This window comes from Homalodisca vitripennis, chromosome 6 (genome assembly GCF_021130785.1).
Source record: "Homalodisca vitripennis isolate AUS2020 chromosome 6, UT_GWSS_2.1, whole genome shotgun sequence".
NCBI classification, from domain to species: domain Eukaryota; kingdom Metazoa; phylum Arthropoda; class Insecta; order Hemiptera; family Cicadellidae; genus Homalodisca; species Homalodisca vitripennis.
Genome location: NC_060212.1, coordinates 65,318,579 through 65,339,017, shown reverse-complemented (window position 1 = coordinate 65,339,017; position 20,439 = coordinate 65,318,579). Strand labels below are relative to the sequence as shown.

At 34.5% G+C, this 20,439-nt stretch overlaps 1 protein-coding gene across 10 annotated transcripts in view; it reads left to right on the top strand.

Annotated features, from left to right (window-relative positions):
- LOC124364407 (mitogen-activated protein kinase kinase kinase kinase 5) overlaps positions 1 to 17,768 on the top strand; it is an 81,291-nt gene extending 63,523 nt beyond the window's left edge. For 4 of the 10 annotated variants that reach the window (XM_046819853.1, XM_046819856.1, XM_046819860.1 and 1 more), the window contains 11 exons: positions 759 to 809; positions 3,063 to 3,151; positions 5,701 to 5,847; positions 6,966 to 7,111; positions 7,838 to 8,042; positions 8,999 to 9,267; positions 9,602 to 9,794; positions 10,058 to 10,141; positions 11,876 to 11,968; positions 14,230 to 14,356; positions 16,560 to 16,708. In XM_046819853.1, coding sequence (XP_046675809.1) covers positions 759 to 809; positions 3,063 to 3,151; positions 5,701 to 5,847; positions 6,966 to 7,111; positions 7,838 to 8,042; positions 8,999 to 9,267; positions 9,602 to 9,794; positions 10,058 to 10,141; positions 11,876 to 11,968; positions 14,230 to 14,356; positions 16,560 to 16,665 — 1,510 coding nt within the window. In that variant the 3' untranslated portion in view covers positions 16,666 to 16,708. Of the gene's footprint in view, positions 1 to 758; positions 810 to 3,062; positions 3,152 to 5,700; positions 5,848 to 6,965; positions 7,112 to 7,837; positions 8,043 to 8,998; positions 9,268 to 9,601; positions 9,795 to 10,057; positions 10,142 to 11,875; positions 11,969 to 14,229; positions 14,357 to 16,559; positions 16,709 to 16,736; positions 16,885 to 16,913 lie in introns of those variants that run through there. The other 6 variants (XM_046819861.1, XM_046819858.1, XM_046819857.1 and 3 more) reach the window with 3 other exon arrangements.
- The last annotated feature ends 2,671 nt before the right edge of the window (positions 17,769 to 20,439 follow it).

Below are 20,439 nucleotides of genomic sequence, written 5' to 3'. Positions count from 1 at the left end.
TTAAACCTGGCACTCAAAGGGTAAATATACATTGACTTAATGTGTACTTTTATAATTCTTCAACTGTCACTATTACCCAGTCGATGACCAATTATATCATCCTCTCCTCCCAAAGCTTCAATGTGATGCAAACCGCTATCAACTAGACACATGATAAGACAACTAACTATCATGTATAAAATGTCTTATCTTATATTTGAGTTTTGAAAGTCACAGCAAAATCTTAGCCAAGTGATCTTCATTAGGAATGATCAGTCATCCATCAATAAACATGTTTTATTCCAAAATGACTAATTCTTCACGTACTTTAAAAATCCATTTTTAAATTTCAACAAGACAAACTATTCATAATAGTTTTATTAGATTGTTTATTAGAGCAGAAAAGTGTGTCAGGATTCCATGTAACACGTCATTTTGTTAAAACTTTGTTATCATCACAAATTCATATGCCTATGTAAACTTCAATAAAAATAAACGTAAGAATAAAAGTGCAGGACCCAAGGACTTGAATACTAAATTTAATAATTCTGATATCATTTGTAAGATCATTCTTGTAAGTTAACAAAAATACAATACGCTGAACATTACATCTATCACATTTTGTCTAATGCGTTACATCTCATTCTCCTATTGCTGCATCTATCATATTTGTTCCTATTTAGTATGCTTATGGATCAGTGTGGTCAGATACTATTTGAACGCTCTCTCGAGAGTTCGTAGTCTAGTGGGTACTGACCTCTATTTCCTGCTTACACTAGGGGTTCTCATGCACATCCGTTGTTTCACCTTGAGGATTCTTACTCCCAGCAGTAAGTAGACTAACCATTTACGCTTCTCTTCTGTTAACATACCAGCTGACTCTCATTTATCCAGTGTACTGCTAAAGTCCGTAATGATACAAGTAGAAAGTTGAACAACAAAAAAGGGTACTTCTCGTCAAGATAAAATAATAAATAAAACGTTTCGTTAAATTTGGAATTCTGTCAGTACCTTTTGTACAATTTGTGAAGGGTTTTAATGCTTAGTAGGACATTGCCTTTTTATTAATCAATTATTTGAGATGTGTGTAACAATTTCATGTAGAAATTAGTTTTTTATGTTAATGATAGCTGTCTCAGCTAACATTTATATATGTAAAGAGTTCTGGCAATGATCTTTTAAATTTTAAAAGAGAAGCGTCATGTAAGAGTACTAATTAATATGATCAAAGGGTTTTGTTTTCTTACTTTCAGAGTCTGTACAATTACAAATCTTTATACATTAAGGACATGAATTTTGGAAAATAAATATTTTGTTTCTTCATTTCTGACAGTATAGTTTGTAAAACTTTGGGAAAATTGGGAAATTGGAGCATAGACAAAATTAATAGTACTTACAGAATTGTGTCAGTTTTTGGAAAGCACTTGTCATTAAAATCACTTCACTTCCAAAATTTTTTAGACTAGATATTTTGAAACCTAGCCTCTATTATATTATTATTAATACCTCTAATTTATTACAATTCTTTAAAGGTATACAGGAGATGGAGGGCATTCCTTTTTTATCATCTGTTTATTACATGAATCATTTCATTGTGTCACTAAAATATCATACTATTCCAAGGCATAAATGTAATTGTATTTATTTGGTATATAAGTATGTGGGGAATATTTTCAGCTTTGGTGGTTGTTGGAATTATTGTTTTGTGTATTTTTGTGTATTAAATTTTAATCCATCGATTACTGTTTAATCCATTGTATACAAATCTGGATTAGTGGGGGTCAGCTGTAGGGTACTTTGCACTGTATTTATTTTTCAGTTTCATTTCATTAAATTCTTTTTCTTTCAACAAGCTTTTCTATATTTATGTTTATAGGTTTAGTTGAAAGTATTAGTGTGATAAGCTTTTGTGTCATTTAATGTAATTGGTCAATTTGTATATCTTATTGTTATATGTATACTTTTTGTTCAGATATACATTCAAATGTAATTGTAGCTTCTATAGAATTTAATATCTTCTTTACTGTAGCTTTATAATTTTGTGCTTCGCTCAAGTCATTTTAAATTAGCAAGTATGTATCATCTCATCTGATAGATGTTATTTATTGCTATAATTCAGTAACAATTTTTAATCCTAATGATTAAATACCAAGAAGGACTTCATTTAATTTTGTGTATTGCTCTTTTAAATTGGTTTTAAAAGTATTTGCATGGTATTAGCTTTCATTCTAATTCACTTGAATTAATAATAATTAAAGTTTACAGTTTTACCACCATTAATATTAGTAATCCTTTTTTTATCTATGAATTAGTTTTTTTTTTTTTTTTAACTGAAGAATTTTTCATAACATTATGTTTATTGTTGAAATGTTTCTGTAACTTATATAACATATTTAACTGTACATTTTATATCCGGACTATTTTTAAATCATTCTTTAATTACAAATTTTGCATATTATACATTTATCTATACTCTGTCAATTTTTCAGTCGTGGGAAATAACTTTTTACAATTTTAATATTAGTAAAAGTAGTCTCAGATAGACACTACTGAACTATACTTTGTAAAATTGTCAAAATTAATATTTTTAGAAAACCTTAAAAAATTGCCACAGCAAATAAATTTCTGTGAACAATTTTTTTTAGGAGCATATGAATCTGGATTATACATAAAATCATAGTGTTAATGCCTTTTTATGTGGAAATAATTTAAAAGAATACATTGTACATAATTTTTCAATATTAGAAAAAGTCAGAAACAATTCAATATTAGAATTGCAGTAACTTTTGTATGCTTTTGTATATAGAAGGTTAAGCAAACAAGCTTATTCTAAATAGTTTATCCTGCAGGTAGTCATATCCAGTCTTAGTTTCCAGAATCATTAGTAGTAGAGGTTCACCCAGTATAATTTCATCCCAGTTGTGTTAATTTATTCTTGTTTTACCAAGTAAATCAAGTTTTGATGTAATTTGACACTATACGGTAAAGTCATTCATAGTGGGAAACATTCAATCTATCTGTGTGTCACTCTATCAACATACATCTGTAGTTGACATGATCTCTACCAAGTGCCAATGTTGCAGAGCCACGTTACCAGTGGGTGAGTCGGCCGCCACTTCCAGCCATCATTGTGACCTGCACAGGAACCACAACCATTACACCAACCTCACAGGCAAGTCAACACTGGTGAAGTGCATACCGTGTGGCATGGTCCACTCTCACCACCTGGCTGTGCGCTCAGTAATATTTCCAGTTTTCATAACGAAGATAAATTTGTGTCATGTAATGATAGAAGGATTAGAAACAATTTAATTCAATACACAAACTCAGACTGCTGTCCGGAAGCGCCTTACACATGTGCAAGGTTTAATAATATGGAAACAAATACTACAAGAACCTCGACCAAACCAATAAACAGCTGACCGCTTCCAACCCCTGTCCACCATGCGCCGCGGTCGCGAGATAGCCAAGATAACGGCAGCGTACAAGTACCAATCATTTAATTTACATATTGCCTCTTGAGAGCCTAATTTCCAAGGGATATTGCAGTTAAACACAAAAGTAAATTAAACTCCATAATTACTTTAACTTTACAGTTAGTACAAATATTTTATCTGAATTAACTAACTAAGTTTATCAGAGTTAAATTTATGTATTATGCTTTCCACAATGCATTACACTTTTTTGGTGCTAATTTAAGTCAGATAAAGTGTGAAGTAGTTAATACTCATAAATTCATAGGACTAAGCATCGCTGAAAACTTGAATTGGAAGTTATATGTAGATTACGTAGTAAATAAATGTAGTAAAGTGTACAAGATGAGCTATCAGCTGATCAGCAGCGAAACGGACACAAAATATATTTTATTAAATCAGGTTAGGCACAGTATGAAAATGAAATGATTTATTTGTTTGTGCCATCTAAACACTTAGTAAGAGACATACCAACGATATCTAGTGGAAATACAGTGAACAGTGTAATGTCGAATGCCGACCATGTAACCAGCGCGTAACTCGGCATTCGGTCCTGGCCGAGCGCCTCATAACCATCGCATGTGTCTACTGCCGTCTACTGTTGTGTTTCCTAATAATTAAATATCAGTCTGCTTGATTTTTTCAGCTAATAAGCAATTTTTAACTTCTGTTTTAAATATTAAATAAAACGTTCATAATTGATATTCTTGCCATATTGCTGCATTATAATAAACAAATAAATATCCCAGTAATTTTTTATAAAATAAAAGAGGTGGGGGCATATTTTAAAGATATTTTTTATTGGCTTTAGAATGATTGCTTATGAATCACAGAATACCAACGTCTTTTATTTCACAAAACTCAAAAGTGGCAGAACTGGTCCGATTTGATGTGAAGGACAAACATACTTATTGCACCAAGTCAGGGCAATTGCTTTGTAGTAGTAAATGCTGTGTAAAACACAGTGCTACTTGAACACCCTGTAGCAACTTATGTCCAACTCAGAGATACCCATCTTATACCTGTAGTAATTAAGTGAGCAAAGTCCAGTCAACAGAACAAAGAATAATCTGATGTTCCGAGTTCAAGAATGCTTGAATGCTTCGCCGTCAGTTGATAGGGGTCTATGACTGCTTTTGTTTATTTCAGAAGTAAGGCTTTTGATTTTCCTTGCAAGAGGCTATTCCAATAGAATAAAGTTTCTGTAGCCATTCTTTCTATCACAGCACTTTTAACATGACACTTAGCCAAAGCACAAAATGTTTGGAGCCTATGATACGTGACATAACTTCAGCTCTCACCAACCTATCAGTCATCTCTTTCTTTGTAACCACCTCAAGGCCGGGTACCCACATTAGAGTGAATGTTGCGGAGAGTCAGGACCTGTAAATAATAGTAGACAGTCCCAAACCAACTTAGACACAAAGTTTCTACAGAGAGAACTCTGTGCAGGTTAACTGACTAATAGGATGTAGATCTTTATCCATAATAATTTCCTTGAAAAGTTGTCACAAGCACAGACATAGTGCAAGCATTTCGTTTTGATAATTGGTTGGGAAGGAACCCAGTGCCTTTGAGAATTAGAACTTTGGTCTCCTGACAGCCCACCACTCCATCCTTTCTCAATCCATTTGTGTACCAGATCTGCGCTCTCATCTCAAAAGTAGGACTACCTCTTTGCCATACTTGGTGTTGTGATATGATCGCCTATCAAGAATTATCAAATAAAAAAGTTTTGGCTTAGTGTCTCAGCAAGATATAAGTGTGTGCGAATTGTTCTGGTTATTGATAATGCATATGCCAGCTAAGTAACTTCGCTTCCTTAGGTTAATCTCTTGAAACTGTATTATTGCACTTAGGGCTGCTACACTCTTCACGTACTAGTGAAAGGGAGACAACCCATACAAGAGCTGCCATGGAACTGGGGCATCTGGCTCCACTTGTGCAGATGCAGTATATAGTATTTACAGATTTAAGGTCATTCAGGGAGCTGGTGTTCACCATTAGACCTGTGCTCTAGTTTCCCAAGCAGAGGTCGTACTTGTGAGAATATTCGTCTGTGGTGTAATGGGCAAAATGACCAATACTTTCAGCGCAAAACTTATTTTCAAAGGTTCTAGGGAAATCTATAGTGAGAGATGTCATGTAATACAAGAAGTTTTAAAGATAGTTTTAGTTAGTCTATAGTTTATACTCAATAAGGTGACAAGGAGAATCTCATAAAGTATGAGATGGCTATGTTGTGTAGGACCTGATGGCTCTCCAAGGAGGCACAGTTCGGTCGATGAGATCCTTGGATTGGCTGCCAGCTTGAGTCTTAATGGACAGCGGCAACGATCCCTCAGTGACAGCGGCGGAAACAACGACAAGGAGACTGTTACCACTAATGGCAATGGTAATGTAACGATTAACTTATTTAGTGTTGATATACAGTCTTATCAGTCTAGTCAACTACTTTGCCAGAGTGGCGTTGTACTTTACTGGATAGAATCAAAGCCAAATAAGTTATGTATCCTGGTGTAGTTAATTATGACAGGAAAGTTATAGAATTTATTGCAGTTGAATTTAATGCTGAAAAATGTAGGATTTTTTAGTGGATGGCTTTTTTAATTTATTGTGTTTTTATACATATTTTATAAATTATCATGCAATGGTAAAATGCTATTACTGTTTTTATGATTATAAAAAAATATTAATAACAACTAAAAACAACAATACTTGTGAAAACTGTATCAATCAGTGATATAACAAAGAGAGTACAGAAATTGTAGTTTCGTAGGGACATTTGTAAATCAATTCGTTTAAATCTTCTGTCTTCTCTCAATCGAAACTGATTCGGGTTAATAGCATTATTAGTTTGAAAGAACTGGTTTAGTTTTGCGACAACTTCCTTCTCATACAATTTGTATGTAGCTGGAAAGATGGTAATCAGTCTGTAGTTCATGATGTCCCATCATCAATCAGTTGTTTTAAAATTAGTAGTTATATTAAAGTATTTGAACAAGTAAGCTAAGAGCTCTTTATCTAAGGAAGCATTTATTAAACAAGTTAGTGGAGCAAATAAGATTTTAGTGATAGTCTTAAGAAAAGGGTAGGTGAAATTTCATCCCAGCCAGCAGCCTGTCGATGCATCAGGTCATGAATCAACTCGGATAATTTCTCTCTCAATAATGTTGCTGTAAAATTCCATTGTAGTGTCTGTGGGGTCCGTTAAGCAGTTTTAAAAGCAGGGTGATAATGTGGGGATTTGCAGGTGTTTAAAAAATTAGTTAAATATTGTTCAAAGGTAAAATGTATCGGTAAATATTGTAGTCTCAGACTTAATTTCTGCTATTAGGCTTTTCGAAAAGCCACCAACTTTGTTGTGTTTTACAATTTCCTAAGATTATTTCCTTCTATTCTTAGTAGTTTATGACTTCTGTTACATAGAATTTGAGGAGCAATAATGAGAAAATTATACAGAAGTATTGTATTTGTCATTTTTCTGGTACTGTAATCAATGATCTCCTACAGGGGATGGTCCTGAACCGGATCTACTGTCAGACACGCCACCTGTTCCGCCCCGACGGAGGGAGAGGAAGCGCCACACCCCACCCCGCCCGGTGAGCAATGGTCTACCTCCCACCCCCAAGGTCCACATGGGGGCGTGCTTCTCCAAGGTAATTTCACTTGTTAAAATTAGCTATACAAGAGTAATTGATTGTTCCAGATTAATGGTAAGTGATTCTGGCAGTGAAGCCATTTATGTTCTGCCTTACACTAGAAGAGGAAATTAACCTGTTAAGATTTTTTTTTAAGGAAATCCATCTTTCAGTAAGTTTTAAAAGTAAATACAGCCAAATATGTAACAGATGGAATGAAATTGTAATATACAACTAAATATAGGATTTGTGAAAAGTATATATATATATATATATATATATATATATATATATATACTTGCCATATTTGTTGCCATATTTATATATATATGGCAACCTTTATTTGGTCTAATTTATAAAAATTTTATCCTCCCTTCCTAAATTTAGCACAAAAGCCGAATTTTTTCACCCATGAACTATGTTCTGTTTAATTGTTAGTTTCTCCAAAAGGGTTTCCATAAATATAACAAGTTTATTCTTTAAATATGTTTGTCACATTTTCAAGTCAGTATTGAGACAGGAACAAACATATGAGCACTTCAGTTCATCTCTGTGATTAGAAATGTATAAGCCTACTGTAGAATATCCTAGGAGAGGTTGTTACGTTAAGTTTTCCAGCTGGCATGGTACTATTGGGATATTGTATAATCACACGATACACCCAACTGTTTTTGTTATTGAGCTTAGTCTGTATAGAAGAATGCTTTACATCAGAGTACGCATGAAACACCTGTTGTCCTGTAGGTGTTTAACGGGTGTCCTCTGAGGATCCACTGCACGGCCAGTTGGATACACCCGGACACCAGGGACCAGCACATCCTGATTGGGGCCGAGGAGGGCATCTATAACCTCAACCTGAACGAGCTGCACGAGACGGCCATTGACCAGCTCTACCCTCGCCGCACCATCTGGCTCTACGTCATCAAGGATGTTCTCATGTCACTATCAGGTGTGAGATCTCATCTATTCAGACTCATGTTCCTTGTGGAGTCATTTGAGTTTTTTTATTTCTACAGTATATGGTGTTCATATTTTACACCTATTTAAATTTTAAGGTATATTCTAGTTGAGAATTGAGTCTTGAACTATGTGATAACGTTAAATGACCTCATGGTTAAAAATATTCATGGCTTCATACCCAATGTATTTGTAGTGTGTTATACCAGTGTTCACAGGAATGTTTTGGAAGTATTGTTTGTCTGAACTCATGTTGCCAATAACACAACCAATAAGCACATATCTTGTTCTTATACTTATTGCTCTGTTATACTCTGTGAAATTCTATTATGAAGATATACACGAATTATAAACCATTATTGAAGATGTCACAATATAATTATATATCAAGAAACATTTTCTTCAATTTTCCTAAAATGTTCACTTTATGGAGACACGGTTTTTTTTTAATAGGATTGATGATAAAAACTAACAGATTTTTTTTCAAAACATTTGCTGTAGTTTCTTTTGTTGCTACTAAATTACAGTAGCATGCTTTTTGCCTGGTTATTTTTAAACATTTAAAAAGAATGTGATACAAATTAAACTCATAAGTTTTGTTGCTTATATTTGTTAGGATTCAGTATTCCATAACCTTTGTTGTTGAAAAATCACTTGTGACTGCGTTTACAAACCTTTCTCTTTTTAATTACATGAAAACTTACAAATCATTTGTGCTCAATTAAACTGATACAAAAGGAAATATAAGAAAGTATAAATGTTGAAGTGCTTCTAAAATAGCACACTCTACAGTCAAAGTTATTCATTAATCCAAAATTTATGGATATGTTCAGCCGAAAAATTTCTGTTCAGTGTCAAAATATCTTAAATTATATCCAGCAAAAATATATCTTTGATGCATCTTGCTCCATAATGTATTTATTATTTCATATTTAGTTTCCCCTGCAGGAAAGACACCGCAACTGTACAGACATGATCTGTTGGCCCTCCAGAGCAAGCAAAGCCATAGGTTCACAATGCACATGAACCGGATACCGGAGCGGTTGGTGCCACGTAAGTTCGCCCTGACCACCAAGGTGCCAGACACCAAGGGTTGTTCCCGCTGCTGTGTAGGCCGCAATCCCTACAATGGCTACAAGTACCTGTGTGGTGCCATGCTGACTGGCATCTTTCTCATGCAGTGGTATGATCCACTCAACAAGTTCATGCTCCTCAAGGTCAGTACCAATGATGAACTGTTTCTGATGTGTTATATGTTTTGTTGTCTGCAGTTTGAAGGTAGAGCAGAATCATTTTTTTTTAATTAATGTTTTACTTCTTCAAAGTAACAATGACTTAATTTTATCATACTGGTTAGTATGTCCAAATGTTTTAATAATTTTTTTTTCATTTCAACCCTGCTTCCTAAAAAAATTGAAAAGTTTGATGTTGAATCTAGATAGATTAAGAAGCTTTATATTGAACGAAGGTCAGGTCTGTAGTGTTAATCTTACAACATTGATATTTTCTTTGCCTTGTATCTTGTATTATTTGTGTATGGGGGTTTTGCAGCACATAGAGTGCAGCATAGCGCAGCCGCCCAGTGTGTTTGAGATGGTGATTACACCAGAACTTGAGTACCCCATGGTGTGCGTGAGCGTGAAGCAGGCCTACGACAAGAACCGGCTCAAACTGGACCTAATCAACATGAACTCTGGTGCCAGCTGGTTCCACAGCGATGAGCTGGAGGACATGGATGGTCAAGGTGAGATTGTGGAAGAAGAAATTTTGTTGATTCGTTCATGTCATGAAGATATTCATGTTTCAATGTAATTGTTTATTTTTTGTATGCTTTGCTGTTCTATTTTCACTGCCTGACATAAGAAATTCTAATCAAAGTTAAATGAGAAAAGCGTTTTAGTTATAAAATGATGTTTGTCACTAAGTAATTGCGTTGTTTAGAAAATGAAGGGTATAGTTTTACTAAAATTATTCTAACAAAAATTAATATTTAATTTTGTGTTTCAGCCACTGTTGTACCCAGGAGAGAAAATCTACAAATTATCAATGTGACACAGCTTGAAAAAGATGCCATCTTAGTTTGTTATTCTAGTAAGTAAATGTTTCTTTCAATATTTTGAATATTGCAAATGTAATAAAACTAAGTGCTGGAGAATTAAATGTCAGATATTTTGCTGCAAATATTTTTCAGATCTGGTACAGAGCTCATTGCTTTTAAAAAAATATCAAGGTAGCAGGATGCACATTGCTGGCTGCAGGGTTTATGCAGTGTTAGCTAAGTACTGAGACGGAAGCAGTTGTTTAATGGATGGAAGAGTATGGTGTACCACTATGGTTTCGGTGGGAGTTTGTTAATTTTGGGCCACTAAAAATATCTGGGTGGCATTATTTGAGCTGGGTGCAAGGTCCGGACTGTAAGGCGAATGTGGAAACACCTCTCACTTAAAAGTATTCAGAACTTCTCGAGTGCTGTGTGTGGTCGGGCGTTACGTGCAAAAATAAGATTTTTTAACTTAACTTTCCTCTGCGCTTGTTTTGGTATTGTTCTTCTTAAGTTTTGCAAGGTTTCACAATACCTCACTGAATTTATGATTGCGCCACGTTCTAAGAAATCAACAAGAAGAACTCCTTTCCTGCCCCAAAAACAGTTGCTATTATATTCCGTGCCGACAATTTTTGCATGCATTTCCTTGGTTTTTTGAAGGATTGTGTGCACCCCAAGTTCATAGACTGTAATTTGGTTTTGAAATTCACGTGTTTTACCCTGTCCTGACTCCTGTAATGATTCGATCGAGCAGCGAGTCACCATCTATCTTCTTCGTAAGTGTAAAAAAAAATGTCAATGAAGCAGCAGCCATATACTGATTTTTATGGATTTGTTTTAAGTTTCTTGATATCCAACTTGCATAAAATTTACAGTAAGCAAACTTTTGCGTAACAATTTTGTAACTAAGTGAAAGTTCTGTTACTGTGAATTGGCAGTTTTCTTTAATCTCTCATCGACTTTAGAGACAATCATTTGCAAAGTTTGGCCATCCACTTTGTTCGTCATTATGCACATTAGTTCAGCCATTTTTTTTTAAACCTAATGCACCACCTTCAGTAATCACATCATTCCCATAAACTTCACAGAGTTGGCAATAAATCTCAATTGGTTTCTTGTGCTTAGTGAACAAAAATCGTATTACCGACCGCACTTCTCAACTCTCGGATTTTCAATTGCATCACACATTTAAAACTGCTATTGTAAAACAACAAGAAGCGATAGTAAACTCTCAATAGCATGGCTGGATAACCACTAAAAGGAGAAATGCCCTAACATCAAAATGGCTGCGATAGTCCCACGCCTAGTGACTACAGAGCGAAACGTAATCTACTTTCTGGATAGCCCTCTTAGTTACAGTACAAATTGCCTTTACTTTTATATTTAATAATATTTCTCTTTATTTAATTAGAATTTGTTTAATGTGTGAAGTTGAGTTCTCAGCACCAATATTTTACTCAGAGCTATGAAGAAAGAACCAATATTCTTTGATTGATTCTATGTGTTTTCATTTTATAAGACCGATAGAACTGAGGACCAACTTGATAGAACTGACACATTACTATTTATTTTATCCTATTTTCCCTCTATCACTCTACTTTCCATTTGAGGTTGGTTGCAATGTAAGCAAAAATATCATTAAAATTGCAGGTATTAGAAGGTAGATGGTTACCCTACAGGCTCCATTATAATCATTTAAAGTGTTTAATAGTTTTTATCTTTATAAGTGGATTATTAACAATGTTAATTTTTTTCTACTGTTTCTTCTTTTGTTGTTGCAGGTGTTGTAAGGATAGTTACCCTGCAAGGAAGACTGAAGACTAATCGTAAACAAATATCTGAACTTCAATTTGACTTTCCTGTAGAATCAATAGGTCAGTGTAAAAACTTTGATTTACAAAATATAATTATCACCTTTGTATTTTATTTTTTGGCTATTAGTGAAGCCTGTCACTTTAGGAACTGGAAAAATTTCATTTCTGGTGTGTCTGTTTGTCTGCATGATATCTCGAGAACAAACTGACCTAGAATTGATTTTACATAACATTTTGCCTGAAGCTTCATTTCTATACAAGCAACATCGAGTTCAATGATAGTGCATGTCACTTCATGAGATTTGGCTACACGAATATTTTTAATTTGGCCTTAATGGCTAATCATGATGGCAATGAGAAAATCGCACAATAAATGGACAATAGACAATATCCTTTATTACAATTTCTTCAAGAAATGTTACAGCATCAAATTTAAGTCAAATTAGTGTAATAGGTACAAAGTGAAATGAAAAAGCTTCTTCAGTGTTATTTGGGGTCTCCCCAAGTAAAGAATTCATTTAGGGTGTAGAAAGCCTTGTCTAGCAGCCATCTCTGTAGCTTCCTCTTCATCAGCACAGGGCCTCCAGCTTTCAAGTGGTCTGGTATCTTGTTTAGCATCTTCACTCCTGCATACAATGGTTTCCTTTCATACATGGCTGTTCTGTGACCTGGCAGTACATAGTTTCATGCATATCTGGTGTTGTATTCATGCACGTCACTTTGTTTAGGGGGCTCTTTGGTCACACAGTAAAGGACAGTATCTAGGATGTAGATGGAAGTGACCGTCAGGATATTCAGTTCAGTTTCTTGAAAACATCTCTACAGCTTTGTCTTGGACTTAAGCCTGCTATTACTCTGATTGCCCTTTTCTGCATACCCAGGACGCGGTTGAGATTGCCCATAGTGGATCCACCCCAGACAGTAATACCATAGCGTAAATGGCTTTCAAACAATGCATAGTATGCAGTCCTTGTTGCCTCAGGGGTACTAGTTCCCTTGATTCGTTTTATGGCATAGAGAGCTGACCCGAGTTTTAGGCAAAGATTGTCCACTTGATTATTCCAGGATAAATTTTCATCAAGTATGACATCTAGATGTTTGATTTTGTCAGCTGCTGTCAGGTTAGGCATTTCAGATACTGTAGAATTTTTATTCCCAAATGACATTTGCTTGGTCTTACTTTCATTGAGAACTAAGTCATTTTTCATACAGTAGTCTTGTGTCATATTGAAGGTAATAAAAGTGTTCACTTCTAGTTGATCTACGTTTCTGTTTGCAGTAAGCAGCACAGTGTCATCCGCATACATGACCATCTTACTTTATTCCTCTAGATGTTCTGGAAATCATTGATAAACAGCACAAACAGAATTGGCCCTAGGACAGAGCACTGGGGAACTCCTCTGTTAGTCGGTACCAATTCAGATCTGACAGTACTTGTAAATCCTCTTGTTGTGTGTTTTAGTTCTACCATTTGGCTTCAACCTTTTAGATAACTTGCAAACCATTTTAGTGCTGTTCGTTGGATTCCTAAATTTTGAAGTTTAGCTAGAATAAGATCATGTCCCAGGCAGTCAAAAGCCTTGCTTAGGTCAAGATACAGGCTGGTGATAGTGTTGCCAGATTATAAATAAATTTGTAAACAAACTGAGTACAATCTTATGACATTTTCTATAACCTAATAAATGTAAAAGAAAATGTAGATATATTTGAAACACAACGTACACTCCATGAGTATGATACCAGATCAAAAGATAATGTAAGAACTCCTAATATAAGGCTATATAAATATTCTAAAAGCCATAAATACCAACAATTAAAACTATTTAATAAGCTTCCTCTTTTTGTTAGATTTTTTAACTTTAAAGCTTAAGGAATTGTACAGTGTTAAGGAGTATATAAAATGTGATATGTTGTAAATAAAAAAATAAAGATACCCCATAATTTATTATATTTATTTTTAATTCCATGTCTCTGAGTGTTCTTGATGTTTTATTTATCTGAGTAGATTTAAGTATTTATTATATGACTGAAAACTTGTCTATATTCATACGATATCACTTGAATCAAGCTAATCAATTATTATTTTGACGAAGCCTATTGTAACATGTTACATAGCCTAATGAATTCAGTGATAATCTTTAAATTTTGCATGCAGCCTCAGTGAAACTTGTTATGCGACACGTGATGTGATGTACTCTTACATTTTATTTATAAACATTTCTTACCTTTAAAGACTTGGCTGAACTTAATCAGTGAAACAAAGCCTGTAACATGTACAATGTTGTGTTACAAATAACATGTGCAATGTTGTTTTGTTACAGTTTGCTTGCCCGATAGTGTGCTTGCGTTCCACAAGCATGGCGTGCAGGGCAGAAGTCTAAAGAACGGGGAAGTCACGCAAGAGATCTTGGACAAGAGTAGAAGTTATAGGCTCCTGGGCTCAGACAAGTGAGTTTCTTTAACACCATTAAATTGACTTCATTAAAGGTACAAATAACAATACACAAAAGTAAAAAGTGTTAAACTCCACCTCTTAAGTCACGATATGAAAACTGAGTTTGACTAATCCAGTAGCTGGAATGGTAAGTAGTCATCAAATTACTTAGTAAGCTCTTAACAGCTAGTAGTTTGTATTGTAAATTTGCCTGGAGAGTTAATGACGATGTGTGCTTGCCTTCCAGTTTTTTAGTCCAAGAGTAGGTATGAATTTTGAGAAAATCCCATAACATGGCAGTATATCTGCTATGTGTCGAGGTTTGTGGTGCAATAATAATTTTATTTAGATTTGCAGACCTCTTCACCAACAAAAACTTGCTGGTAAACGTTAGAGCTGTGTTTAAAAATTCTATAACTAATCAGCTATGTTGTGGCTAAGTTATAGAAGCTTCAGTGTTATTTTATTTTACTCTAGAACATTAAAATACATTTTACGTCGGCGTAGAACATTCAATTATCTATATGTAATGAAATAAACAAAAAGTAAAGTAAAGATGTCTTATTTTACCAGGCGAAGTTATGGCTAAGAAGCTCTCTCTAACACTTAACCTGGGGACCAACGGCTTAAAGGTGACTTCCGAACCACCACCAATGGCCAATGGTTCTTTTCAAAAAGAGTATTAGTATGTTATATCCTACTCAAAAATATTACTTTCTTTACATGTATTAGGATTTTAATTTGTTTGTAGAGGTATAGGATTTTTGAAAATCTAAACTACATTATTTACTACCATGATGAGAACGATGAGTGTGGTGCAACCAAAATATTTTTAACCCTTTGAACCCCAGACCAAAATATTGATAGTGGGAAAAACGTACCAAAACCATTTGACCTAAGAACTACAAAGAATCCCCGGATTAATATTTTTGCTATTTTTTATGGTATTGTCTTGTATTACACACCAAAATGTACAGAATGAAATTGTATAAACAGAAAATTTTTAGTCTTAAGTATAAAAAATTGTTTAACAACATTAAAATAACTTTAAAATATATGTTTATAGATTTTTAGGTAAAAAATATATTTTAAGATTTTTTAATTCAAAAATAAGAAAAATTTGTACCATGGGCACCCACATTTTATTTTTCTAAATTTAGTTTTATGTATATACCAAAACAATTATATTGATATCTCTAAAGATAAAAGATTTTGCAACCGCGATCTCACTGAGGCCGTTTGGTCATTGTCCGGAGTAGGCCTAGCGGCGGCGTTACCGGGAGAAGTAGATAGCTGACTAAATCGCATTTTTTCGTCATCTGAGTCCGAGATAGTTGGCCTATAGGTAGGATCAACATCAGTGTCATCACTGAAAATTGATGAGACGTCAGACCAATCGTCATCTGATAGGTCAACATCCAGTTGTCTGTCCAATTCACTCGGGTGATTTATAATGTTGTCACTCATTGTTCACAGAACTGATTATTACTATAAGATTAAAACTAAAGAAAAAGTGACTAAAAACAGTCCTCAATTACAACATTTAACTCAATTCACACGTACAAAGACAATATACGTAACATTAGACTGCTTTGTAAACAAATACAGCTGTAGCAACAAAGAGTAATATATTTTTTTGAGCGTAGATGTTATTTTAAATACACTATATTACTAACAAAAAATTAGTATTTTACTAAAATACTCATAAATATGTATTAATACTCGTAAAATAAGTATTTTATGGTTTCAAATAAATATGTATTAAACGCATATACCATGGCGACGATATTACGTCGCCTGGGGATTCTCGCATCTTCATTGGTGATGACACATCGTCACCGCGGGGATCTTCGCATATTTTCTCGGCGATAATATTTCGTCACCTCGGGTTCAAAGGGTTAATGAAACAGAAGTACAGAGATTCTCCTCCTAAATATTTTTGCCTTCCATATTCTAATGTACTGTATTATTGAAAATTTGTAGAATTCTATCGTAACAAGACACATTAGCAGTACAGTATTATCCAAGTACAGTGTAGGTAAATGAGACTCAAATCATTTGACTTTCGTAATTGCTTTATGTGTTCACTGTACTGTGTTATATAAAACAAAATTTTGGATTTTAGAAGTGCGATAAGTGCAAGTTCACTGTTATACACAGACTAACTGTTAGTTCCAGACTAACTGTAAGTCCCTGGCTAACTCATTGATGTTTCAGGGTTGTGATGCTTGAGTCGCATCCTCTCATCAAGCTCGGTGGGACCCTGACTAACGACGATGGAGCCGACTTATACATCTTGGCCGGTCACGAGGCCAGCTATTGAGCGCGACATCACTCTAGAACTGTTAGTTCCAGACTAACTGTAAGTCCCTGGCTAACTCATTGATGTTTCAGGGTTGTGATGCTGGAGTCGCATCCTCTCATCAAGCTCGGTGGGACCCTGACTAACGACGATGGAGCCGACTTATACATCTTGGCCGGTCACGAGGCCAGCTATTGAGCGCGACATCACTCTAGAACTGTTAGTTCCAGACTAACTGTAAGTCCCTGGCTAACTCATTGATGTTTCAGGGTTGTGATGCTGGAGTCGCATCCTCTCATCAAGCTCGGTGGGACCCTGACTAACGACGATGGAGCCGATTTATACATCTTGGCCGGTCACGAGGCCAGCTATTGAGCGCGACATCACTCTAGAACTGTTAGTTCCAGACTAACTGTAAGTCCCTGGCTAACTCATTGATGTTTCAGGGTTGTGATGCTGGAGTCGCATCCTCTCATCAAGCTCGGTGGGACCCTGACTAACGACGATGGAGCCGACTTATACATCTTGGCCGGTCACGAGGCCAGCTATTGAGCGCGACATCACTCTAGAACTGTTAGTTCCAGACTAACTGTAAGTCCCTGGCTAACTCATTGATGTTTCAGGGTTGTGATGCTGGAGTCGCATCCTCTCATCAAGCTCGGTGGGACCCTGACTAACGACGATGGAGCCGACTTATACATCTTGGCCGGTCACGAGGCCAGCTATTGAGCGCGACATCACTCTAGAACTGTTAGTTCCAGACTAACTGTAAGTCCCTGGCTAACTCATTGATGTTTCAGGGTTGTGATGCTGGAGTCGCATCCTCTCATCAAGCTCGGTGGGACCCTGACTAACGACGATGGAGCCGATTTATACATCTTGGCCGGTCACGAGGCCAGCTATTGAGCGCGACATCACTCTAGATCTTTTTCGCTTTCTTGTTCCTTTTATTTATACTTTTATTTAAATATATATATATAAAAATGTATAAATATTTATTAAGAAATTGTAAAACTTGGTTTAGAGTTGTCTGCTTTGTAAAATTATACAATTTTAATGTTGTGATTATGCAGTTAAAGTTTATCACTTGATAGTTGTAAATAATAATGAGAAGTTTTAATCTATTGTTGAATGAGCTGATTCTCCTGCAGAACCTTGTTGCTGGTGAATCATATATTTAAAAGTAAAACTTGCCCCAGAAGGTAAGGTTTCAATACATTTTAACTAATATAATATAATCACTTTCAGTACTGGTTTAGATTTTTAATAATGTCTTGGCTAGCTACATTACTAGGAATGTAGAAAAAAATGATAAAATCTCACAAATTGAATTTCTGATCAATAAAGCAATTTTAAAGAAGTATTTAATTTTGTATTAAGATTGGTTTTGCTAAAGTGAATTATGTTTTATCTCTATGTTGTTCTTTGTTTAAAGGTTATTTTTGACGATGGAAGGATTGTGAAGGAAACAGGATTTTTTCCGGACATTTGCCATCGTTCAGTGAAACAAGAAAACAGTAACACTACGTTTCGAGATCTGCAATCTGATCTCTTCTTCAGGTAAAGAACTAACCTAATACATAATTACAAACTAGGTTAAAATAAACAAATCTTACTAAAGCGTTGTGGCACGCCTAAGTCAGGAATCACAACGTACATGTTGTTGTCAACTTCACTAACACTAAAGACATGCACTTAATACAAAACACTAATCATTAAAACTAAACTACGGAATACAGGTCACAATACGTCTTCACTCGTCTACTAACCACCTACGACTGTATTAAGTGCATGTCTTTAGTGTTAGTGAAGTTGACAAACAACATGTAGGTTGTGATTCCTGACTTAGGCGTGCCACAACGCTTTAGTAAGATTTGTTTATTTTAACCTAGTTTGTAATTATGTATTAGGTTAGTTCTTTACCTGAAGAAGAGATCAGATTGCAGATCTCGAAACGTAGTGTTACTGTTTTCTTGTTTCACTGAACGATGGCAAATGTCCGGAAAAATCCTGTTTCCTTCTATGTTGTTTCTTAGACATTTTGTACATTTATTGGATTAAATATATAGGCTATTTTATTAACTCATTGGGGATCACTGACTAGATATCTTGTCTTGCAATAGCTGGGCAGCAAGCTAAGGACGCTAAAGCGATCTACTTTTAATGTTACCTCCTCCTAATGTTTCTAATAATGTCTGTACATTACATGAACATCATTACTATAAAGACCATTCTTTAGTTTCCTCAAAGACAATTTTAAATGTTTTATAGATCGCTGAAAAATCTGCTCGATGTACTCTCCTTTATGTAGTACTACTGATATGTTGTTTTCCTCAGCTTTTTTACAACTGCAATAATTATGTGCCGTTAAGAATAATATTAACACCTGGCGGTTTGATGCGGCACAACTACAGTTCTGCTACCAACACTTAAATTGATTTGCACCCATTGAAAAATATGTGGCCAAACAAATTGATCCGCAATGGGTTAATGATTTGACACAATGTTGATGATTATTGTGTTATCTAACAATTAAAAAGCTGTAATGAAAATATTTACAGATTTATTTATCAAAACCGTGCCTATCTAAAGTATAACATTACTCATTATGTACTTTTTAATTTATTTTTTTAAGAATACATTTTAGTCATTATTAAATATGCATGACGAAGTGATACCAGGATCGTAACGTGTGGTTATCAAATGTTATATAAAATGAGAAACTTAATACATTAATATTACATAACCTAATACATACATATTTTTATGAACTCGTGAATTCCAAGAAAGCTATTGTAAATACATATTCAAAGAGAAAGCAATTATTTCGTAGCAATCCAACTTGTTTGAATACTAATTTAAAGTTTAGTTCATAAATGTTATAGTATTTTAAAAAGTAGTAGTAAAGATTTCAGAATAGAATTTGAATATTATATATGTAATTACAGTTTTTAATGAAATTGTTTTTGTATTGCCGACAAAGAAATAGCTAAACGATGATAAGAGAAAAAATAATGTGTGGTAAATTGGAGGAAAATAATTTATAGGAAAAACAGTAAAGGAGTGACAGACATCTTGCATGTCTATCTTGAAGAACTCTTAAGCAGACGAAAAGTATACTTTAAAATAAATAGATTCTGTAGCGTGTTATACAAGGGCAGTTTCATAAGTTGGTTTCAAATGGCAAAGACTCTGCCAAGTATAGTAAGGGAGCCAAGTCTTAGGCTTATATAGGGATTTTTGGACAGAGCTCTGACTGTAGTTCTATCTTTGGGCAGTGAACAGAACTATGTGAGCAATTAAGTGTACACAGCAGACATGGTTGATGTTAACGCAATGGCAGCACTCTTTGGTATTAATTCTATACTTCTACTACAAGCAGTAGCATTAATAAAGGCAAGGCCTTTCACTATTTAGCCTGTTTTAGAGTGGAAAAGATGGACATAATAATGTATTTTGAATAACCCTCTTGTAACGTAAAGCAGGCTTAGTCCCAGATTTATTTCAAACATTTTTGGTTTAATATCTTATTTTTCATACATATTTACCACGCTAAACATATATTTTAATTAAATAAAGTTTGTTTGAATAAGTAAATAATTGTTTTAAAATAGAGTAAAGATCTTAACTAATGTGGTGTAACTAAAATTAATAAACTAAAATAGACATTTTTATAATACTGCATAATCGTTGTTTTTAACACCAAAGAACCAAAATATGATAATGTTCACATATAGAAGTTATTTAGTGAAATAACTTCAAAATTAATATCTAATCTGTTTTTTAATTTAAAAA